General features: G+C 46.4%; 1 protein-coding gene across 1 annotated transcript in view; it reads right to left on the reverse strand.

Moving 5' to 3' along the window:
* col13a1 (collagen, type XIII, alpha 1) overlaps positions 1–24686 on the reverse strand; it is a 71152-nt gene that overhangs the window by 24778 nt on the left and 21688 nt on the right. Inside the window, exons 4-21 of the mRNA XM_055227475.1 lie at positions 13231–13238; positions 11922–11948; positions 10226–10276; positions 10063–10098; positions 9656–9682; positions 9551–9577; positions 8180–8206; positions 8059–8085; positions 7453–7479; positions 6506–6577; positions 2914–2997; positions 2382–2423; positions 1389–1406; positions 1274–1300; positions 908–943; positions 781–807; positions 455–490; positions 270–323 (exon numbers count right to left, since the gene is read on the reverse strand). Coding sequence (XP_055083450.1) covers positions 270–323; positions 455–490; positions 781–807; positions 908–943; positions 1274–1300; positions 1389–1406; positions 2382–2423; positions 2914–2997; positions 6506–6577; positions 7453–7479; positions 8059–8085; positions 8180–8206; positions 9551–9577; positions 9656–9682; positions 10063–10098; positions 10226–10276; positions 11922–11948; positions 13231–13238 — 653 coding nt within the window. The remainder of the gene's footprint in view (positions 1–269; positions 324–454; positions 491–780; positions 808–907; positions 944–1273; positions 1301–1388; positions 1407–2381; positions 2424–2913; positions 2998–6505; positions 6578–7452; positions 7480–8058; positions 8086–8179; positions 8207–9550; positions 9578–9655; positions 9683–10062; positions 10099–10225; positions 10277–11921; positions 11949–13230; positions 13239–24686) is intronic.

The raw sequence follows: 24686 nt of genomic DNA on the forward strand, positions 1-24686 counted from the left end.
CACCAGCTTCACCTGCTTCACCTGCTTCCTATCCACCCGCTTCACTCCGAAACACTGATTTGTAACTTACAACTGTAGTAACAACATCTGGGTTAATATCCATCCATTTTGTGTATCTATTACACATAAACTGTAATGTAGTGGTCAGTGTATTTTCTGACATGGTCACTGGAGCAGAGACTCTGAGGTCTGACCTCTGAGGGTAAATGGACTGCAACATTATAACGACACACTCTATACAGGGGCATGCATCAGTCTGACATCTTTACCCTGTATCCCCGTTTACCAGGGATCCCCGGGGACCCAGGTACGCCCACCTGGCCCTGTGCCAAGAGACAGGTGTTAGTGTGGGAAGTCGGGCTGGGAATATCTTTGAATATTCTGGAATAATGTGCAATATTCTAGAATAATGTGGAATATAAATGGGAAGTTCTATAGACCACAGTGACTTTACCTTTGGGCCTGAAGCACCAGGAAAACCGGGCTCTCCCTGAATGCACGAAGAGGAAAAACAGGAAAGAGTGAAAGAAAGAGGTCACGTTTAGATTCAGGAAAGAGTGAAGCTGATCTGTTTTTCATGAACAATAAAATCCCTCTGAGATGCTGTGGAAATGACACAGAGGCTCTGGCAGAGTGGTTAGCCTCTGGACTTAGACAAATTGTGAAACTTAATTGTGAAACTGTGCTTCAGTTTATCTTTTACTTTCTCCAGATCTGAGCCTGGTTCTGGTAAGAAGTTCTTGCTGGAGGAGAACTGCACATAGGGCTGAATCATCTCACCTTGGTTCCTGGGTCGCCTTTGACTCCCTGAAACAAAAACATATTTAAGTTTGTAAAGGGTGACTATAATATTAAAGTATGATACTGCAGCTGTCCACTGGAGTGCGCCCTCAGCCCAGGCTCTCACCTGAGGACCAGCCATTCCGCTCTCTCCTCGGTCGCCCTGGAAACGCAATCAAATATAACTTAAATAAATATATGACTTTATACTTTTCACGTGACATCAGCATATTGTGGAACCTGGACTAGACTCATTTAAGTCCTGGTCTAGTCCTGGTCTAGTCCTGGTCTAGTCCTGGTCTAGTCCTGGTCTAGTTCCAGTCACACCTTGGGTCCTGGTCTGGTGTAGTCCTGGGTGACTCCTGAAGTCCTGGTCCAGTCCTGGTCTCACCTTGGATCCTGGTCTAGTTTAAGTCCTGGTTTAGTCCTGGTCTAGTCCTGTCTCAGCTTGGGCCCTGGTCTAGTTTAAGTCCTGGTTTAGTCCTGGTCTCACCTTGGGTCCTGGGGCGCCTGGTTCGCCCTGAGACAAACAAACAGATTTGAGTTTTTCACAGAAAAACTTGAGATTCCTCAAGTTTAATACGACGTGACGGAGAGAGAATAAGTACCTTTAGTCCAGATAGGAGCTGTGAAGAGAGAGAGAGAGAGAGAGGAGGGGGAGTGAGGGAGGAGAGGAGGTAAGGAAGGACAGGGAGAGAAGGGGGGAGGAGAGGGAGAGTAGGAGGGGGAGGAGAGAGGAGGGGAAGAGGGAGAGGGAAGAGAGAGAAAGAGGGAAGTGGGTTTGTGAGGGTTTGAAGGGAGAGAGGGAGAGGGGGGACAGAGGAGAGGGAGAAAGAAGGGAGAGATGGGTGAGGGAGGAGATAGTTAGTCAGATAGTTATATTCTGGACTTTTTAAATATATGTTTTTGTTTCTTTTTCACTTTCATAGTGGACACTTGTATTGCCCTTCATTCTGTTTTCTTCCTGTGGTACAATGTAATATCTCCATAACTGATTTTGTATGAAATGTGTGAATCCAAAGCACCAGCAGAAGTCACTGGGACTGCATCTACAGAAGCAGTTTAAATGATGCTAAAAACAAGAGCAGCCTGGCTCAGTGTCTAAACCACAGACTGTGGTTGACGCTCATCGAGGATAGCAGTTATAGGGGCCAATCTAGAGCCAAGCTCCATATCATAGCAACCAAAGAGCCAATCAGGAGCGAGACTGTTAAAAGTAATGCCCCTCACAGCCCATACTGCTGGTTTGGCAGGAAGCAGGCGCTTAGCAACGCTATCAATCAACCTGTTGCTAACGTTGGCGGGAGTGACCTCAAGGATCTTGATTTACAGACACAATAGTGAAATAAAAACACCAGGATCACGTAGAGCAGGTTAATATGAACATTTTAAGGTCAGAATGACGAGCCTGACAGCAGCAGTTACAGAGAGAGAGGCCGATGGAGTCAAATTGTGCCCATGCTCACTTCCTGTCTGGAATGCGGTGGCTAGCAGGTTGCCTATGTCCATTTATAAACAGTCTACAGTCTAAACTGTGTAAAGCTGAGTTGATAAGAGCCAGTCTGAAGCCCCATTAATGTGTGATGTGTGCAGAGACTCACCTTCAGGTCCTTTCCGGGTTTTCCGGGTTCTCCGGGTTTTCCCTGAAACAGAACAGACTTCAGACCAGGTCCAAAGAGTGGCCCCTGGGCCAAATAGGGACAGAGACACTTTTATGTGGCCCTCAGAATTTAGGACTAAAGTTTAAATCTGCTCCTTCAGTGTTTGTGTTCATCATGTCTGTGATCTGTGGTGTAACTGGTCAGACTGTTGGAGGAGGAGCTTAGGCCTGTGCTACATGTTTCTGTGGAACTCTTCACTCCCCCTGCTGGACACATGTCTCATGTTGTGTTTCTATCTGAACAAAAGTGTTAGGTCCATGTTTGTGGTCCCCTACTTTCCTTGAAGTCTCATATCATTGAATATTTGAATATTTACCATCACTGGCACTGAACGGCTGATTTTAACATCACAAAAATTATGCAGAAATGTAAAGTTTGTAATTCTTTGAATAATGTTTGTACTGTTTGGACAATTGGACCAAAACTGTCCCAGCCTGTACAGTCCTGTATCAAACAGACAGTGTGGTCTTACTGGGGGGCCGCTGGCTCCGGCTGTGCCTGGGGGCCCCGGGGGGCCGGGGGGGCCGGGCGGGCCCTGAGCTCCGGGTTCACCCTGCTGAAAGAGACACAGTTATAACCTCGTTACACACAACAGAGAGAGAAAACATGACAAAGGAGAGAGAAAGCAGTGTCTGAGGTTAGGGGCAGAGCACTCTGGGGAGGGGGGGTATATGAAGGGGTGTGTGCGTAAAGAGGGAGGGAGAGACAGATTCAGAACAAAACTCTGGAGTCGTTTTGCCAAAGCAGCAGATCTAGAGATGCACCGATCTGATGCTGGTATCTGATATTGGCACCAATACCTAAAAATGTAATGGATCAGATATCGGCATCAGTATCAGTCCAGTCGACATAATGTTGGACATTTAAATTGATGTAATAAGACTATCTACAGGTCGTACTCGGCCTAGAAAGTGTCAGTGTTTGAACTTTTCAGATAAATAACAAGTATATAACACATTTGGGTCAGTTTTGTCTTAATTTATTTTTGTTTAAATGAAATAAATGAAATAAATGTTTGCTGTGTTTCAGATGACATCACCACATCCTACAGGCCAATCATATTTAACACAAATGACATCACACGTCATGATCAGGTTCAACATTTATGGATACCTTTTGGATATCCACAAATGTAGGATTTTTTTTAATATATATATATTTCATGGTAAAGTACAATGTAATCAGTAGAACTGTGTGTGATCCCTGACCCCATTTGGACTATGACATCATCATAATCAAATTCTACAGATTGAGGCTAATTTTATCAAAATCATATCAGAACTGAAAAGTTGCATCGGTGCATCTCAAGTCAAAAGAGTCAGGAGAGAAGGGGTTCACATGTGTCCAGAGTTTACTCCTGAAACATCTCTAGCGAAGAAGGACTAAAGCAGGACTGAAGCAGAACTGAACCAGGGCTAAACCTGGACTAAAGCAGAACTGAACCAGGACTAAACCAGGACTAAAGCAGGACTAAAGCAGAACTGAACCAGGACTAAACCAGGACTAAAGCAGGACTAAAGCAGAACTGAACCAGGACTAAACCAGGACTGAAGCTAGACTAAAAGCGGAATTTAAGCAGGACTGAAGCAGGACTAAACCTGGACTAATCCTGGACTAATCCAGGGCTATAATAGGACTGAACCAGGACTGAAGCAGGACTAAGCCAGGACTGAAGCAGGACTAAAAGCAGGATTGAACCAGGACTAACCCTGGACTAAACCAGGACTGAATCCTGACTACAGCAGGACCACAGAGAAGCTTGTAGCATTAACAGTGTAAGAAGCAGTAATAGTAGTAGCAGCAGTAGTAGCAGTATTTGCAGTAGTAGTATTTGAGGTAGTAGTAGTATTTGAGTATGAGCATGAGTATGAGTATGAGTAGTGGGCACTGTAGTACCTTGAGACGCCTGAGAATGAGGGGGCTTATGGAAGGCATGTTGCGCACGGTGATGGGCAACATCTACCACAGCAGGGGGCACCACAGAGCAGAGCCGCAAAGGGCAAAGGTCACCGCAGCCACAGAGGAAAAAGGAAGTGGAAACAGGAAGAAAGGTGAGAGAGTACCATGGACGTGCGACTGGAGCGGCGCTAACCAGAGCTAATGCTGAAGGCAAAGAGTGAAGCCAAAAAGAACCAGACCAGGACTAAACCAGGACTAAAACAGGTCTAAACCAGGACCATGGCCTGTATAAAGAAGTGGACTGAGGGAGTGTGACATCACCCACAGCGTTCGGCTGTAAATGAAGCTCATTGATGCAGTTATTAGCAGTTATAACGGCTAATCTGGAGCCCAACCACAAGTATCATAGCAACCACTATTTTGGGACAAAATTGTGAAATTAAAAACCCAGGATCATGTACAGCAGGTTAATACGAACACTTTAAGAACAAAATGATGAACCTATCAGCTGCAGTTACAGAGAGGGGCCGCAGTTTTTCAATATGAACTGAAGTGGAGCCAGAGTCAATGGAGCCCAATTGCACTGCTCCCATGCTCACTTCCTGTTTGGAATGCGGCGGCTAGCAGGTTAGCTATGTCCATTTATATATATAGTTTATGAGCAGGACCCAAGAAGAGTCTAAGACTGGACTGTCTAGAGTCCGGTTCTGATCCGGCTCTTGTCTGAATCCCAGGACCACCAGGGGTCTGGGCCTGGTCCAGTTTAAGCACATCCACAGAATAGAAGGTTCTGGCTGCAGCCAAAGAAGAGAGCGGATTATAGGGCTGTGGTCAAATAAATAATCTTGTTGAAGTAAAGACATGTGCTGCTCAATGACTGGTTGACAAAAAGGGGGCGTGGCAAAAGCTCTCGAAACTATTGTGTGTATCTGACCCAAACTGCACTCACAAGACTACACCTGCAGGGGGAGCAAATGCAAAAAGCTACTATTTAAGTAGAAAAAAAGTTCCAGGAAACAGTGTATTTATATAAAACTTGAAATTAACCATGTCTTTAATCTGACTTTTTACAGATATATACAAAAAAATACAAAATCTTAAGCTCCCTTTCTTGTCCTTCTGCTGTGTCCCATATGAACCTAACCTAAACTCCAACTATGGCCAAAGATTCAAATGTGTCCCTCAGACCATCTTTTGTCAGTCCTCAGGCCTCCTGCTGCAGAGGCTCATGTGAACAGAAGTACTTTTCACTACAAATATAAGTATTTCTATAACTATAAGCTCAATGACACCACATCACCCTCTGCTTGGACTATGTTTCAGTCTGACTTCCACACTCCTCAAGGCTACAGCCAGAACCTCTCTGAAGAGTCGCAGGATACAGGAAACAGGAAGGAGAACTGTGTCATGTGACCAGGAATTTAGAGAAGAGGGCACAGTTACCATCACAGACAAACACAAGAGCCTTTGAGAAACAGTGAGAACGCAACAAATCAGCCACAGAGACAGAAGTACAGGAAGTACAGGGAAGAACAGGGGAGAGAGGATGCAGTAGTGTGCAGTGGAGTTTGCAGGACTTTGCAGTACTTTACAGTAGAGTTTGTGGTAGTTTGGAGTAGAGTTTGCAGTAGTTTGGAATAGAGCTTGCAGTACTTTGCAGTAGTTTACAGTAGAGTGCAGTAGTTTGCAGTAGTCTGAGTACTGCACAGTATCAGAGGGAGTAAACTTACTCCAGTGAAGCGGCTGGCACATGGCTGCACGATCCTCCGCTTCTACAAAACCAGACCAACCAAACTATTACACATTACCATTCAGTCTGCACCCTCCAACCAGCAGGCCACCGGTTCAAAACCCGCTCATACTGCACCACAGCCACAGGGTTCAGTCTGACCCTCTCACCAGCAGTTCACCAGTTCAAACATGTCCCTGGCCAACACTAAAGACTGGACAGCACAGGGAGGGTATCAGGTTTAAAAACTGAAGACATTTTGTACTCTCCAGTCGGACACTTCAAATTTGTTCCTGTTTCCAATTCCAACAAATGAAAGTCCTGCGCTCTAATTGGCTGTTGCGGTCTGCCTCTCTGCTCTGTGATTGGTTAGAGAGCTGTGCCCTGATTGGCTGATGCTCAGTGGCACCCCCGCTGGGCGGCAGCTCACACAAACCTTCAGAGTCAGAGCAGAACTCGAACGCAGCGCGGCTAAAGTCTTCACAGCGCCACGGTTCACAAACAGCCCCTGAACGCATCACAGGAAGTCAGAAAACCAGTACTGAACCAGGTCTAAACCAGGTCTAAACTAGGTCTAAACTAGGTTTGAACCAGGACTAAACCAGGAATGAACCAAGAAAGAACCAGGAATGAACCAGGACTGAATCATGACTAAACTAGGACTAAAGCAGGACTAAACCAAGACTGAACTAGGACTAAACCAAGACAGAATCAGGGCGGAACCAGGTCTAAACCAGGTCTTAATCAGGTCTAAACCAGGTCTAAACCAGGACTGAACCAGGCCTTAATCAGGTCTAAACCAGGACTGAAACAGGACTGAACCAGGCCTTAATCAGGTCTAAACCAGGACTGAACCAGGACTAAACCAAAACTAAGCCAGCCCTCAAGCCCCAAGGAGGTGTTTGAGCTCCGAACTATGGTAAAGAATTACTGGTCTAAGTCAAGTCTAAACCGGGTCTAAACCGAGTCTAAACCAGGTCTAAACCAGGTCTAACCCGGCTCTCTGGTCTAAACCACAGTAGTATCTGGCCTGGGATCAGACATGTGTTAGCAATTAGCCGCTGTTAGCTTCTCTCAATTACCTTCATTAAACTGTGTTATTTTTGCTTCTGCTCTCACTGGCTCCAAATCGCTCACATCCTCCACAGTTTCCTCCTCTGCACCTTTCACTTACTCCTCTACACCTTTTACATCCTGCTCTGTAGCTTTCACCCTCCTCTGTACCACTGTCTCTCCTCTGCTCCATATAATCACTGTGCCTCCTCTGTATCATACTCCTGTCTGCTCCTGCCTAACCCTGTTTGCTCCTGTCACAGTTATAGCTAAGTCTTTATAAATAAATATATTTCCACTTTGAACATTTTGAGTGAGGTTTGTTCTTACCCGATGAGGATAGTCTCCACAGACACCCTGCAACAAAACAAACAAAACTATGAACACGACATGACCTCTGACAACTTAGCTTTAAACAAACCACTTGGGTGTGCAGGAGACCACGCGCTACAACCATTTTGTGTTTATGTCTAAGGCAAATGGAGTTAAAGCTAAATTGTGTAACCTTCTGGAGGTGGCAGGTCTCCTGCAAGTCTCCACGGAAACCAAAAGTTTAACACATACTTCGGGAGATTCTCCATGGAGACAGACAAGTTTAATGTCATAATGTTGAATATTATAGCAACGGCCATTGTTAACAGTTTCAGCCCATTAAGGCTGAAACTGTTAACGATAGCTGTTTTGAGTTTCAGTGTCGTTAGCTCCTCCCTTCAGACAGATATAAGGTAGCATCCATCAGAAATCTGACCAGAACTGAAGAAGTGGCTTGAATGATCAGCAAAACGTCTTCATTCCTACAACGTTTTGTCCAACTGAAAGATTTAACTTTGGCTTTTACTATAATCTGGCTTTAAAAATCTAAACACATTCAGTTTATTCATATCTAAATTCTCCCACAGAGCTCCAAGCAGAGCGCCCCCTGGAGGCTGCACTCACCTTTTCTCCCTTGGGCCCCGGTTCTCCCTGAGACAGAAACAAAAGAGGATCAGGGATCGACCTAGTAACAGTAACTCTCATGTCTCTTTTTAAAAGTTACATAGTGCAGCTTTAAACTCACCGGTGCTCCTTTGGGCCCTCGCTGTCCCTAGAACACAAATGGTAAACATGAAACCATGAAAGAACAAAGGAAAGCTGAGGTCAAAGTTTACGGGTGAAACTCATTTTGGATTAGAGCCACAGACTTGAATAAAATATAAACTTTGTCTCTGTAATACCACCTTGATCCACTAGGGGGAGTCCTGGCACTGTGTTCCATAGAAATAACCCAGCCAGGTCTAAACCAGGTCTAAACCAGGTCTAAACCAGGCCTAAACCAGGTCTAAACCAGGATTAAACCAGGTTTAAGGCAGATGTAAACCAAGTCTAAACCAGGTCCAACTCTAACCTGACTCACAGCAGTTTGATGTGTGTCAGATTGATGTGTGTTCTATACATTTATCTGGAACATCTATCTCAGACAGTGATCAGAAAAATGCAGAACATCACGAAGAATACTTGAATCTGATTGGTCGAAGCACCACAACAGCAGATCAAGTCCAGAAATCAAATGTTTAAATCCAGTTGAGAAAAGCTCAGAGGTGTCTCCTCCACAAAAGTACAAAGTTCTTCTTCTTCACTTTTGGCACAAAATAAATCATGTTTCTGTTAAAACAGGCTGAAATTCATCTGGGTCACCATGTTTGTTCTGGTTTGTTTGGGCTGAACTAAACCAGGGACTGGTCCTTGTCTGGTCTTGGTCTAGTCCTGGTCTAGTCCTGGTCTAGTCCTGGTCTAGTCCTGGTCTAGTCCTGGTCAGGTCCTGGTCTAGTCCTGGTCTAGTCCTGGTCAGGTCCTGGTCTAGTCGTGGTCTGGACGAGACTGGTCCTGGTTTTTGTGAGTTTCCTTTCAGAGGCTCCCCACTGTCTTTAGTTTAAGTTTCTTTAGTTTTTTAGTTTAAGAGAGTTTGTGTCCCAAAGACCACACACCTAGAGTCCTGGTTTAAACCTGGTTTAGACTCGGTTTAGACCCGGTTTAGTCCTGTTTAGTCCAGATTTAGTCCTGGTTTAGTCCTGGTTAAGTCCTGGTTTAGTCTTGGTTTATTCCTGGTTAAGTCCTGGCTTAGTCCTGGTTTAGTCCGGGTTAAATCCTGGTTAAGTCCTGACTTAGTCCTGGTTTAGTCCTGGTTAAGTCCTGACTTAGTCCTGGTTTAGTCCTGGTTTAGTCCTGGTTTAGTCTTGGTTTATTCCTGGTTAAGTCCTGGCTTAGCCCTGGTTTAGTCTGGGTTAAATCCTGGTTAAGTCCTGGTTTAGTTCTGGTTAAATTCTGGTTAAATCCTGGTTAAATCCTGGTTAAGTCCTGGGTTAGTCCTGGTTTAGTCCTGGTTAAATCCTGGTTAAGTACTGGTTAATTCCTGGTTAAGTCCTGGCTTAGTCCTGGTTTAGATCTTTACCATGTCTCCTTTGGCTCCAGTTTGACCCTAAACAAAACAAAAATAAATAAAAAACAACATAAAAATCACAAAATCATAAATAATCGGACAAACAGCGGCACTGACCATTTTCCCGTCCAAACCGATCGGCCCCTGAGGACACAGCAGAGGTCAGTGAGGGCTGGACTCTTCTCTCAAACTGAAAACACTCTGTTCCACCTTGTGATGTCATGTGGTAAAACAGGAAGTACTCCATCGCATTTTTAAACTCCATACACCTTCACTAGAATCATTTGGATAATTTCAGACCTCTATACTGTACTAAAGGTAAAAGGAGCGGTTAACTTGAAAACTACCACTTCATGACATCACAAGGTGGAACAGAGCACTTTGAGCTTTGGAGATGTAGACAGACTAATCATAAAGGGTTACTCAAACATGTGTGAATGAAACAAATCTGACACACAGGTAGGGCATCTGACATAGTAGTTGTGTTGTTTCTGGTGCTGTGTGAGTCTAAAGTCAGGACTTACTGGGAACCCGGGGAATCCTCTGGTTCCTGGTTGGCCCTGGACAAAAAACAGTGTTAATGAAGAAAAAACAGGCACATAGTCTTGGTTGAGTCCAGTTCAGTCCTGTTCAGTCCTGGTTTAGTCTGTCAGAGTCTACATGATGTGTTTATTTAAAGGCTCTCACTGGGGGCCCTCGGGGGCCGATGATGGACAGACCGGGCTCTCCAGGCGCCCCCTGTGGACATACAAACAAACAGCAGTCAGAATGATGGGGAGGGCATCTGACACACAGGGAGGCATCTGACACACAGGGAGGGCGTCTGACACACAGGGAGGGCATCTGACACACAGGGAGGGCATCTGACACACAGGGAGGGCGTCTGACACACAGGGAGGGCATCTGACACACAGGGAGGGCATCTGACACACAGGGAGGGCATCTGGGCTTTGTTTTGACATTAAATCCATCAAAGTCTGTTTAAAGTAAACGATACATGGCCCAGAGAGAGAGAGAAAGAGAAAGGAGAGAGAGGGGAGATGGAAAGGGAGAGGAGAGGGAAGAAGAGAGGAAGGAGAGAAAGAGCGAGAGGAGAGGAAAGACAGAGAGAGAAGAGACAGGAGATGGAAAGAGGGAGGGACAGAGAGAAGAGAGGAGAAAGGGAGAGAGGAGAGAGAGAGAGGAAGAGAGGAGAGAGGGACAGACAAGAGAGGAGTGAGGAGAGAGAGGAGAGAGGAAGAGAGGGAGAGATGAGAGAGAGGAGAGAGGGAGAGATGAGAGAGGAGACAGAGGAGAGAGAGGAGAGAGAGGAGAGAGGAAGAGAGACAAGGAGAGAGAGGGAGAGAGGAGAGAGAAAGGAGAGAGGGACAGAGGAAAAACAGAGAAGATGGAAAGAGAGGGGGACAGAGAGAATTATTTTTGTGATAACGAGCACTCGGTGCAGAGTCACACAGCGTTTTCCATGTGAGATTTTGATAAAGTCTAGAGAGATCATCACCATAGTAACCTGTAACATCCAAGACCCAGCTTCAGCTCCATCTTGTGACTGTCAAACTCTCCTCGAGACTCAGGCAAACTAACAAAACTAACGAAAGAGAGATGGACTTTTTGAACAAAACAACACTGTGTAAGAATCATGGAGACAGAAAGCTAAAGCCATACTGGGAAACATTCTCTGTGGATGGATCAGTTTTTGGCCATTCTTTAAATAAAATCTCCATGTAAACAAGCAGACAAAAAGATGTTTCTTCAGTGCAATAAAAACTTTGATCAGGTAATTTAAAGCTGCAGTATGTCACTTTTAGGGCTGAGGGTCACCGTGAGCCTGTCTCAATGTCAGTGTTATTACTAATAGAATAATCCACAGTAAGGCATTAAAATGTCTATTTTCATGGAAACCCTGCAAGTTACAAGTCACATCTGTGCAGAGGGTACCCCATGCTAACAGTACAGAAATGTATATTTTGAGTAATACAAACACGTGGTACTGAATGAATGTTAGACGAATCAGTTTAATGTCAAACTGTGGAACATTCCAGGCAAAGTAATAACATCTCCATGGAGACAGTACCCTACATCAGAAAAGTTACATAGTGCAGGTTTACATGACTTTATATCAGTCTCATTTTGGGCTGAAATATTACGCAGTGGGGCTTTAATTATGTGCACATTTAAACCCTTTAAGCAGTTAATTTCTGGTTTTGTTTTTTACACAGTCACAAGATGGCAGCTATTACAATTTAATACATCTCTCTAGTCTTTATGTTCATCACATCTCACAGATCTGTACAGTGAGCTGTGGCTTTAAGCTAACAGTCCCAGTCTGTGTGCAGCTTTGAGGAGTTTGAGTCACATGTCACACATAAGGTTAGAGAGAAGTTACCGGAAAACCCGTTCTCCCCGGAGGTCCCTGAAAGCAGCACAGGACAAAACAGCTCAGAAAACAGCACAGAAAGAGAAGAAAACAGGAGAAAATGACAGAAAACGAAAAGAAAACAAAGAGGCATGCCTTATATGGACACGCGGACACAGGGACATGCCAGAAATGGACATCCAAAAACTGCTTTCTGTCTCAAGATAGTCTAGGTTTAAAAAAGACCCCAAAACACTCCAGCTTTAGGACTCAGGGACAGGGACTGAACAAGGACTTCACCAGGTCTACACCAGAACTAAACCAGGACTAAACCAGGACTGAACCAGGACTGAGCCCAGACTACATCAGAACTAAGCCAGGGCTAACCCGGGACTGAACCAAGACTGAGCTAGGACTACACAGGATTGAACCAGGACCAAACCAGGACTAAACAAGGACTGAACCCGCACTAAACCAGGACTGCCAGGTGACTGCTGTTGTGATTTTGAGCTCTACAAAATGTAATTAAATTGAATAGACAGAACCAGGTCTAAAGAGGGTCTAAAGTGGTCTTGGAGTGGTCTTGGAGTGGTCTTAGAGGGGTCCTAAAGTGGTCTTGGATGGGTCTTAAAGTGGTTTTGGAGGGGTCTTAAGGACGAGCTGGAGCCTGGATGAGGAAGTGGAGCTAATTGGCTGAAAACAGGAAGAGTTTTTGTGTTTTTAATTTGAGTTTAAAGTGAGATGTTTGTCTGAAGAGGAAGCCTATTCACTACAATGACACACCTGCTTCACACTTGGTTTAGTCCTGCTTTAGACCTGGTTTATACCTGCTTTAGTCCTGATTTAGACCTGGTTTAAACCTGATTCAGACCTGGTTCAGACTTGATTTAGACCTAGTTTAGTCCTGGTTTAGTTCTGGTTTAATCCTGGTTTAGTCCTGGTTTAGTCCTGGTTTAGTCTTGGTTTAGTTCTTGTTTAGTCCTGGGTTACTCCTGGGTCATATGTTTAAGCTTCTTATTACATGCAACACTTTCAGGACTTGTTTTTTCCTGTTCATAACAAATCATATTTTTTTTAATGGTTAATTGCCATGGCAACAGTCCAGAATTTTTTTTATCATTCTGAAACTTATTGAGTCCTTGTTTGGTCCTGGTTTAGTTCTGAGTTAGTTCTGTGTCGCGAAAGTGCAGGTAGATCTGTATTTCTCAGAAAACTAGACCAAACTAGACCAAACTAGACCAGAGACTGGACCAGATCTCAGACCAGATCCCAGGCCGGACTCTGAGAGGATCATGTCTCGTGCAGTGCAGAGTTCACAGCAGCAGGTAGCAGTACTTACAGGAGGACCTGAAACACAAAAACACAAAGAGAAGCACAAAGTTAGAAGGTCAACAATAAAAACACTCTCTGCATTTGACCCATCCTTCAGCGTCTCTGTGTTAACCTGTCCACACCAAACACTGTACATATCTCTGGACATAGCCTGCTAGCCACCATGTTAAAGTGATCATGGGCACGATTCTCGATCGACTCTGGGGCCAAGTCACTTTCTCTGTAAAAACTGTGGCCCCTCTCTCTGTAACTGTTGCTGTCAGACTTGTCATTTTGGTCTTAAAATTGTTTTTATTTCACTATTGTGTCAATAAATCAGGATAAGAACATTAATAACGGACAATTGAGGCTCCAGATTAGCCACTGTAACTCCTAGCCTTGATGAGCTGGTGATGTCACACTCCCTCAGTCCTCTTGGCTGTGCTCTAAACTCCACAGATCTGCTCAGGTTCAGCAGATCCTGGGCTTAGGATCAGACGAGACTCAAACCCTCAGAACACTGTAAAAATGTAAACAGATGGGATAGAGCTTAAGTCATCTTGGTGTAGTCCTGGTTTGATCCTGGTTCAGTCCTGGTGTAGTCCTGGTTTGATCCTGGTGCAGTCCTGTGTAGTCCTGGTGCAGTCCCGTGTAGTCCTGGTTTAGTCCTGGTGTAGTCCTGGTGCAGTCCTGGTGTAGTCCCGGTGTAGTCTTGGTTTGATCCTGGTTTGATCCTGGTGCAATCCTGTGTAGTCTTGGTGCAGTCCTGGTGCAGTCCTGTGTAGTCCTTGTGTAGTTCTGGTTTGATCCTGGTTCAGTCCTGGTGTAGTCCTGGTTTAGTTCGCTCACTTTTCCCATGTCTCTCTCCTTCTGCCTTTTCTGCTCCCGTGTTTCACTTCTTTCCCTCCCCCTTTCTTCCCCTTTTCTCCTTCTGCCACCCCCCTCCTTCTCTCTCCCCTTCTCTCCTCTTCTCCTTCTCTCTAACTTTCTTTCTGCCTTTCACTATACCCCCCTTTCTCTCTCTGCTTCTTCCTTTTCTATCTCCCTCCCCCTCTCTCCCTCTTCCTCTCCTTCTCCCCTTCTATCTCTCTCATTATTGTCTCCTACTCCCCCTCACTCTCTCCCCTCCTCTCTTTTTTCTCTCTCCTTCTCTCTTGCTGTCCTCTTCAGCTCCCCCGTCACTTCTTTCCCTCACTCTCTCTCTTCCCCCTCTTCTCTTTTACACTTCTGTTCCCCCCTCACATCTGCTCCCTCCCCCTCTTCTCTCTTTTACTCTTAGTTTTTCTCTCCTTCCTCCCCTCCTCTTTTTCTCTATCTCTTTTCCTCTACTGTTTTTCTCCACTCTCCTCCCTCTCATCCTCTCTTTCCCTCTTTTTTACTCTTCTGTTTTTCTCATCACTTTGAATCTGAAGGAGGTTCAAACAGAAGCTTCACGAGTTTAACAGAAACGTCAAAGTCACGTCAGAACTAAACCAGGTTTAAACCAGGACTAAACCAGGACTAAACTAGGACTAAACCAGGTCTAAACTAGGTCTAAACCAGGACTAAAATAGGACTAAACCAGGTCTAAACCAGGTCTAAACCAGGACTAAAATAGGACTAAACCAGTTCTAAACCAGGACTAAACTAGGACTAAACCATGACTAAACTAGGACTACACCAGGACTAAAATAGGACTAAACCAGGTCTAAATCAGGACTAAACCAGGACTAAAATAGGACTAAACCAGCTCTAAACTAGGTCTAAACCATGACTAAACCAGGACTAAACTAGGACAAAACCAGGTCTAAATCAGGACTAAACCAGGACTAAACTAGGACTAAACCAGGACTAAACTAGGACTAAACCAGGACTAAACCAGGTCTAAATCAGGTCTAAACCAGGACTAAACCAGGACTAGACCTGGACTAAACTAGGACTAAACCAGGTCCAAACCAGGTCTAAACCAGGTCTAAACCAGGACTAAACCAAGACAAAACTAGGACTAAACCAGCTCTAAACCAGGTCTAAACCAGGACTGAACCAGGACTAAACTAGGACTAAACCAGGACTAAACCAGGTCTAAATCAGGTCTAAACCAGGACTAAACTAGGACTAAACCAAGTCTAAACCAGGTCTAAACCAGGACTAAACTAGGACTAAACCAAGTCTAAACCAGGTCTAAACCAAGACTAAACTAGGACTAAACCAGGACTAAACCAGGTCTTAACCAGGACTAAACCAGGTCTAAACCAGGACTAAACCAGGACTAAACTAGGACTAAACCAGGACTAAACCAGGTCTAAACCAAGACTAAACTAGGACTAAACCAGGACTAAACTAGGACTAAACCATGACTAAACTAGGACTAAACCAGGTCTAAACCAGGACTAAACCAGGACTAAACCAGGTCTAAACCAGGACTAAACTAGGAACTAAACCAGGACTAAACCAGGACTAAACCAGCTCTAAACCAGCTCTAAACCAGCTCTAAACCATGATTAAACCATGACTAAACTAGGACTAAACCAGGACTAAACCAGGACTAAACCAGGTCTAAATCAGGTCTAAACCAGGACTAAACTAGGACTAAACCAGGACTAAACCAGGACTAAACCAGGTCTAAATCAGGTCTAAACCAGGACTAAACCAGGACTAAACCAGGTCTAAACCAGGTCTAAACCAGGTCTAAACCAGGACTAAACCAAGACTAAACTAGGACTAAACCAGGTCTAAACCAGGTCTAAACCAAGACTAAACTAAGACTAAACCAGGACTAAACCAGGACTAAACCAGGTCTAAACCAGGACTAAACTAGGACTAAACCAGGTCTAAACCAGGTCTAAACCAGGACTAAACCAGGACTAAACCAGGACTAAACCAGGTCTAAACCAAGTCTAAACCAAGACTAAACTAGGACTAAACCAGGACTAAACCAGGACTAAACCAGGACTAAACCAGGACTAAACTAGGACTAAACTAGGACTAAACCATGACTAAACTAGGACTAAACTAGGACTAAACCAGGATTAAACTAGGACTAAACCAGGACTAAACTAGGACTAAACCAGGACTAAACTAGGACTAAACCATGACTAAACTAGGACTAAACCAGGACTAAACTAGGACTAAACTAGGACTAAACCAGGACTAAACTATGACTAAACCAGGTCTAAACCAGGACTAAACCAGGAATGAACCAGGACTAAACCAGGTCTAAACCATGACTAAACCAAGTCTAAACCAGGTCTAAACCAGGACTAAACCAGGACTGAACCAGGACTAAACCAGGTCTAAACCAGGACTGAACCATGACTAAACCAGGACTAAACCAGGACTCAACCAGGACTAAACCAGGACTAAACCATGACTAAATTAGGACTAAACCAGGACTAAAGCAGGACTAAAGCAGATTTAAACCAGAGCTAAACCAGGACTTCACATGTGTCATATTTGTTGAAATGTCAGAGTTCACAGCGGCAGAACACAGAGTCCTTATGAAACCTTTTACAAGACCAGGACTAGACCTGGACTTTATGAGACCAAAGCCCAGTCTGACCTTTAGAATCAAACTACACTGTGGAGTGAGCAGTTTAAATGATGTTAACAACAATAGCAGCCAGGGCCAACGTGTCTAAACTGTGTAATGAAGACAGTTTGAGCTGAGCGGATCAGAGTGAGTGTGGTGAAGGTGTGTGGTCTTTAAAAACCCAGAGGAGCTCCACCTGATGACATCACAGTGTGTTGTGAGCTGTGCAGAGGGAGACAGACTAAGGTCATTTTCACACGTTATTGGCTCTGTGGAGCACCCCCCAATGGCTCTAGATTTAATTCTGTTTGCTTTACTTTTGGGTCGGTCTTATTCACATACACCACACATCATTCACCACATACACCATGAGCCACATGAGAGTCCATCAGCTGATCAAAGAACTTATCTCCATGACGACGAGCTTCAAGAGACAGCTTTCACCTGTGGCTAAACACCCCGTGAGGGGTGGAGGAGAAAAGGTTTTTTGAACAACACACAGACAGACCCAGGCTCACAGACCGGGGATCACCTGTGCAGACAGACCAGGGCTCACCTGCGCAGACAGACCGGGGCTCACCTGCGCAGACAGACCGGGGCTCACCTGCGCAGACAGACCGGGGCTCACCTGCGCAGACAGACCGGGGCTCACCTGCGCAGACAGACCCAGGCTCACAGACCCAGGCTCATCTGCGCAGACAGACCCAGGCTCACAGACCTGGGCTCGCCTGCGCAGACAGACCCAGGCTCACCTGGACAGACAGAGGCAGGAGGAGACGGTGGCTGATATTAAGTTGATCCAAACGGCCTCATCAGACAAACGTGTCAAACTGTACCTCTGCACTGCTCATTCATACAAATATACGAGGTCCCAGCACTTTTACTATCACCGCGGACTGCGCAGGTCGGCCCGAGGTCGGCCGCATTCACACCACACTCGTCCTGCTCCAGAGCGCAGGTGGAGCCGCTCCGAGACCTCCTGTTTGAAGTCCTCTCAGACCAGCCGTTTACTGCAGTCCAGAGTGAGACTGCTGGGTTCACTCTCAGAGAGAACACTCGTTTACATCGACATAATGACAGAATATGCAGGATAACAGAAACAAAACAAGAAACGTACTAACACAGCCTCAATTAGTCCTCCTTTAGACCTGGTTCAGTCCTGGTTTAGTCCCTGGTTTGGCCCCTGATTAGTCCTGATTTAGTCCCTGCATCTTCAGTTCTGGTTTAGTCCATATTTAGTCCTGGTTTAGTCCCAGTTTAGTCCTGGTTTAGTCCTTCCTGGTTCAGGGGGGACTTCCTTGCATAAGTCAGACAGCTGAGTCCAGTCTAATCCTGGACTGGTTCAGTTACAGTCGGGTCTTTGAAGAGAGTCCAGCCGTAATCCAGCCCCCGTGCACGCCCCTGAGCGTCGTGCACGCCCCTGAGCCTTGTGCACTCCCCTGACATGTGCACACTCACACAGCTAAATTTACAGCAATGTATTTACACCTGAGTTTACAATAGAACAACAGCAAAATACAGACTAAATCAGGACTGAACCAGGAGTAAACCAGGACTAAACCGGGATCACTGGTGGATTATTTATGTTAAGAGTGGGAATCACACTGTGAACTGAAGACTAAACACAATACAATTTTTGCACCATAGAATCTGATGTGCTGGAAGGGCATCTGACACACTGGGATACAGGAGGATGAGAGGGTATCTTACATATGAGGCGTGGAGGGCATCTAACACATGGGGATGGGGAGTGGGAGGGCATCTGACATGTGGGGTTAGGGAGTGGGAGGGCATCTGACATGTGGGGACAGGGAGTGGGAGGGCATCTGACATGTGGGGTTAGGGAGTGGGAGGGCATCTGACATGTGGGGACAGGGAGTGGGAGGGCATCTGACATGTGGGGACAGGGAGTGGGAGGGCATCTGACACATGGGGATGGAGAGTGGGAGGAGATCTGACACACAGTGATGGGAGTGGGAGGGCATCTGGGATAATACAGGAAATGTTTGCGTAAATACGGTCTAAGTCTCTGTCTGAGGGACACGCCTCAGTGTGTCTGGAAAAAAACGTCTCTGGACTGTCCCAGGTCCCACATAAACCTGGAATGTGGTCCCGCCTCAGAAATGGATCAGAACCAGATCAGAACCAGTCCCGCTACTGGGAGTAGACCTGAGATAGACCTGGGTTAGACCTGGGTTAGACCTGGGATGGACCAAACAATCCATTCCTCAAGGACTGAATACAGCTGTTGATGTTTGGGTTCAAAAAGTCTAATATTTTCCACTGATTCAAACTGTTCTGAACAAAGAGTCCTCTGTGAGACCTAGTCCAGTCCAAACTCCGGTCTCTGGTCTGGTCTCTGGTCTGATCTCTGGTCTCTGGCCCGGTCTCTGGTCTCAGGTCTGATCTCAAGTCTGGTCTCTGGCCTGGTCTCTGGTCTGGTCTTTGGTCTCTGGTTTGGTCTCTGGTCTCTGGTCACAGGTCTGGACTCTGGTCTTGTCTCTAATATCTGTTCTCTGGTCTCAGGTTAGGTCTTTGGTCACTGGTCTGCTCCCTGGTCTCTGGTCTCAGGTCTCTGGTCTGGTCTTGAGTGTCTACTTGGGGTCTGAGGTGGGGTCTGGGGACAGATAAGACCTGGGAGGGACTAAATCTGGTCTAAACCAGGTCTATCTCTGGTCTAAATCCGGTCTGGAGGGTCCAAGGGTCTCTGAGTGCAGGAAACTCCACCTGGGCATTATTCACTCAAAGGTCAGACCCAGACCGGGACTTGGATCAGGACCAAGAGCAGAGAAAGTCCGGACTAAACTCAGGTTAGATCAACATTTAAATACCAGCATAAGTTCACCACAGAGGAAAGTGATACGTGTCCTGGTTTAGACCTGGTTTAGACCTGGTTTAGACCTGGTTTAGACCTGGTTTAGACCTGATTTAGACTCGGTTTAGTTCTAGTTTAGAACTGGTTTAGAACTGGTTTAGACCTGGTACAGACCTGTTCAGACCTGGTGCAAAGCTGGTTCAGATCCAGTTTAGATGCGATTTAGACCTGGTTCAGACCTGTTCAGACCCAGTCTTGCTCCTGGTTTAGTCCTGGTTTAGACCTGGTGCAGACCCGGTTCAGACACGGATCAGACACGGTTCAGATACAATTTAGACCCGGTTTAGACCTGGTTCAGGCCCGGTCTTGCTCCCTGAGTCTGAGTGTTTTTCAGCCCCACACGATGGAGTGAACAGAAGCACATTCCTGAGAGCTCTGACAAAATACTTAAAGTCCAGGTCAAAACCGGGACAAGACCAAGAGGAGGAAGGAGAGGAAGGAGGAGAGGAGAAGAGCGAGGAGAGGAGAGGAAAGAGGAGAGGAAAGACGAGAAAGGAGAGGAAAGAGGAGAGAAGAAAGAGGAGAGAAAGGAGGAGAGGAAAGAGAAAAGGAGAAAGACCAGGATCAAGAGAGAGGGAGGAAAAGAAGAAAGAGGAGAGAAAGGAGGAGAGGAAAGAGAAAAGGAGAAAGACCAGGATCAAGAGAGAGGGAGGAAAAGAAGAAAGAGGAGAAGAAAGAGGAGGAGGGAAGGAGAAAGGGAGAAGTAGAGTGAGAGGAGAGGGAGGAAAGAGGGAAGAGGAGGGGAGAGAGGAGGAGAGAGGGAGGAGAGGGAAGGAGAGGGACAAGACCAGGGCCAAGAGAGAGAGAGGAAAGAGAAAGGAGGAGAGTAGGAAGAGAAAAGGAGGGAAGAGAAGAGGAGGATAGGAAGAGGGGGATGAGGGGAGGAGGAGTGGGGGGGCAAGGCAAGAACCAACACAGAGGGAGGAAGAAGAGGAGGAGAAAGGGAGGAGGGGAGGGAGGAGAGAGGAGAGAGGAGGAGGAGGAGGAGGAGAAGAGAGAAGGACAGAGGATGGAGGAAAAGAGGGAAGGGAAGAGTGGAGGGCAGAGAGAGGGGGAGAGAGAGAAGGGAGAAGAGAGGGACAACAGGGAGGGAAGAATGGAGAGAGCTATAGGAGGAGTGCAGAAGAGAATGTTAAAAAAGAAGAGAGGGGAGTGTGAGGGAGGGAGGAGGGGAGGAGGGGAGGAGGAAAGAAAGGAGGAAATCTGCTCCTCCTTCCCTCTCTCCTCTCCTCTCCTCCCCCCCTCTCTCTTCTCCTCCTCTCCTCCTCCTGTTCCTTAGCAGATGTTGAAATCATCTGAGCCGAGTTTAGTCTGAAAATCTTCAAGGCCCAGAAATATAAATATGAAAAAACTGAAGCGGAAACTTTGCTTCTGTCACGGCTTCAGAATGAAGAACGAAAGAGTAAAAGAAGGAGGGGAGAGGAGACGAGAATGAAAGAGTGTAAGCGAGAGAGAGGAGGAGAGGTGAGAGAGGAGGAGAGAAAAGGAAACGAGAACGAAAGTGTGTGAGAGGGAGAGAGGAGGGGGAGGAAGAGGCAAGACTAGAATGAAAGAGTAGGAGAGGGAGAGAGGAGGAGAGATGAGAGATGAGGGAGGAGGAGAGGGAGGGAGAGTGAACCTCAGCTCTGCTCCTGTGTGGTTCCAAACCACAAAAACTACAAGAACTACAAACACAGAAGAAGAATAAACCACACTGCCACCACAGAAGAAGTGATGGACCAGATGGAGAAAAGAGGAGGGGGAGGGAGGGGAGAACACGAGAGAGAGGCTGGAGCAGAGGAGAGGAGGAGAAGAGGGAGCAGGAGAGGAGGGAGAGAATAGGAGGAGAAGGGAGAGGAGGAGAGGGGGGAAACCAGGAGAAAACCACAAGAAATGTACCAGACAAAACCAGACAAACACGATGGAGCCCACCAGAGAATCTACAAAATGATTCTGCACTAGACACAGCTCTCCATTATGAACAGGAGAGGAGAAAGAGGAGGAGGAGGAGAGGAGGAGTGGGAGGGAAAGGAGAAGGAGAGGAGAAGAAGGAGGATGAGGAGGAGGAGAGGGGGAGAAGAAGGAGGAGGGGAGGAGGCGTAGAGGAGGAGGAGGAATGGGGGAGCGAGAGGAGGAGAGGAGGGGGAGGTGGAGAGGAGGAGGGGAGGAGCAGTGGGAGGGAGAGGAGAAGGAGAGGAGAAGGGGGAGGAGGAGCAGAGGCATTCTCAACTATAGCACATTCATTCTGACAGCAGTGGGAGAAGTGTCTTGCCTAAGGACACAAGAGCAGAACTTACAAGCCTGAGTCACTGTCGCCACATCCAGCTTTAGTCTTGGTTTAGTTCTGCTTTGTACTGATTTGGTCCTGCTTTAGTCCTGGTCTAGTCCTGGTTTGGTCCTGCTTTATTCCTGGTCTAGTCCTGGTTTAGACCTGCTTTAGTCCTGGTCTAGTCCTGGTTTAGACCTGCTTTAGTCCTGGTCTAGTCCTGGTTTAGACCTGCTTTAGTCCTGGTCTAGTCCTGGTTTAGACCTGCTTTAGTACTAGTTTAGTCTTGTTTTAGTCTCTGGTCTAGACCAGGTCTAGTACTGGTCTATATGATTGCAGCTTTAAAGTTAAGACATGTCCTGCTGTTCTCGTCCAATCAGATCACAGCAGGGACAGAGGGATGGGAGGGCATCTGGCTTGTTTTTACAGCTTGTGTTTATCCATTTGTTTATTGTTTTATTGCAGCTGTTTGGGGTTTGGTGAGAAAGTGTCAAACTGCTTGTCCCACTTGTTCCACAGAAACACACACATAAGTGGATAAGTGTCTTGCCCAAGGACACGATGTCAGACCCATTTCTGTGGTTCTGATCCTGGTCTGATTCTGATGTGATTCTGGTCTGACCCAAAGTCCAAACACGAGAGAGTACGCCGACTGCCTATAAACGACAGGAGTGAGGAAAAGGAGGGAGTGTGTGAGGGAGAGAAAAGAGGAAGAGTGTGAAGAGGGAGAGGGAGAGAAGAGATAAGGAGTGTGAGGAGGGAGAGAGAAAGAGGGGGAAGAGAGGGGAGAGCGTGTGACAGAGAGAGAGGGGGGAGGAGTGTCAGGAGGGAGAGAGAAAGAGGTAGAGAGGGGCGGTGTGAAAGAGAGGTGGAGGGGTGTGAGGAGGGAGAAAGAGAAAAACACAGGGGATGGGGTGTGGAGAGGGAGGATGAAGAAGAGAGAGTGGCAGGAAAGGTAGCAGGACAGAGATTAGAGGAAAAATATGAATGAAATAGAGCGATGAAGAGAAAGGGAGAGAAAGAGAGAGAGAGTATAGATGACAGAGTAGGGGTGAGAGAGCAGCAGCTCAGAGTTTCACCCACAAACCAGGAGGTTAGAGGTTCATTTACTGGACTAATCCAGGTCTAAACCAGATCTAAACCAGGACTAAACCAGGATTAAACCAGGAATAAACCAGGTCTAAACCAGGTCTGGACCATGTGCTGTTAAACTCATCACATTCCTGTGGCTCCACAGAGAGCTCAGGTTTTACACCAAAAAGAAAAGAGAGAAATACACCACTCTGCAAAATATACTACTATTATAAATACTACTACTGCAACTGCGACGGCTACTGCACAAACTACTGCAAATACTGCAACCGCAACCACTACTACTACAAATATGATGCCACTATTGCAGCTAATAGTGCAAATACTACTACTACTACTACTACTACTACTACTACTACTACTACTACTGCAAATACGGAAACTACAACAAACTGCTACGACCACAGACTGTATACATCTCTGGCCATAGCTAACCTGCTAGCTGCCGTGTTCCAAAACAGAAAGTGAGCATGGGCACGCTTCGATTCTGGCTCTAATTCACTTTCTCTGTAAAACCTGTTGCCAATCTCTCTGTAACTGCTGCTGTCAGGCTCGTCATTTTGCTCTTAAAATGTTCCTATTAACCCGCTCTACATGATCCTGGGGTTTTTATATTCACTTTTGTGTCTATAAATCAAGATATAAACATTAATATCAGACAAATCAGGCGCCTCCTTTCTAAGAGGTCCTCCTGCTAGCTTTAGCAACAGTCTTAACTGGCAGCACTGCTAAGCGCCCACTGGGAAGGGGCGTTGCTCTCAACAGTCTTACTCCTGATTGGCTCTTTGGTTGCTATGATACTCACAGTCAGAATTTCAAATATGGAACTGTGCTTCAGATTAGCCTCTATTACTGTTAGCCTCAATGAGCTTCATTTGGAGCTGAATGCTGTGGGTCACACTTAGAACACTTTATACAAACTGTGACGACAACAACAACAGCTCCCCCTACAGGCCTGGGTCTACAGGAGTGCTCATGTAAGAGTGATTATGAGATCATAGACTATACTGTTATGCTGTAAATACTACTACTGCTACTCCATCTACTATATATGCCACTACACGACCTCTCTCCTCCCTCCCCCTGTCTCTTTCCCTGTGATAAATGTCCACATTTCCTCTGGTTATATCTCTGGGACAACTTTGAAAAACAAACACTCAGGATTAATGTCCACGCTCACTTCCTGTCCTCCACATCTCACTTCCTGTCTCCAAACATAGTTCAGAGAAACTGCACACGCCTGACGCCATCTTGGATCTAGCTCTGACCTCAGCATCGTTTTGCCCATCACTGTCCTCCTCTTACAACATGTGCTCTTGTCTGTTCCTCTGTCTCTGCTCTTCTGTCTCTGCTCCTCTGGCTCTACTCCTGTCTGCTCCTCTGGCCCTGCTCCTCTGGCTCTGCTCCTCTGTCTCTGCTCCTCTGTTTCTGCTCCTCTGGCTCTGCTCCTCTGGCTCTGCTCCTCTGGCTCTGCTCCTCTGGCTCTGCTCCTCTGGCTCTGCTCCTCTGGCTCTGCTCCTGTCTACTCCTCTGCCTCTGCTCCTCTGTCTCTGCCCCTCTGCTCCTCTGGCTCTGCTCCTGTCTGCTCCTCTGTCTCTGCTCCTCTGTCTCTGCCCCTCTGCTCGTCTGCCTCTGCTCCTCTGTCTCTGCCCCTCTGCTCCTCTGGCTCTGCTCCTGTCTGCTCCTCTGGCTCTGCTCCTCTGTCTCTGCCCCTCTGCTCCTCTGTCTCTGCTCCTCTGTCTCTGCTCCTCTGTCTCTGCTCCT

Source organism: Periophthalmus magnuspinnatus, chromosome 15 (assembly GCF_009829125.3).
Source record: "Periophthalmus magnuspinnatus isolate fPerMag1 chromosome 15, fPerMag1.2.pri, whole genome shotgun sequence".
NCBI lineage: Eukaryota > Metazoa > Chordata > Actinopteri > Gobiiformes > Gobiidae > Periophthalmus > Periophthalmus magnuspinnatus.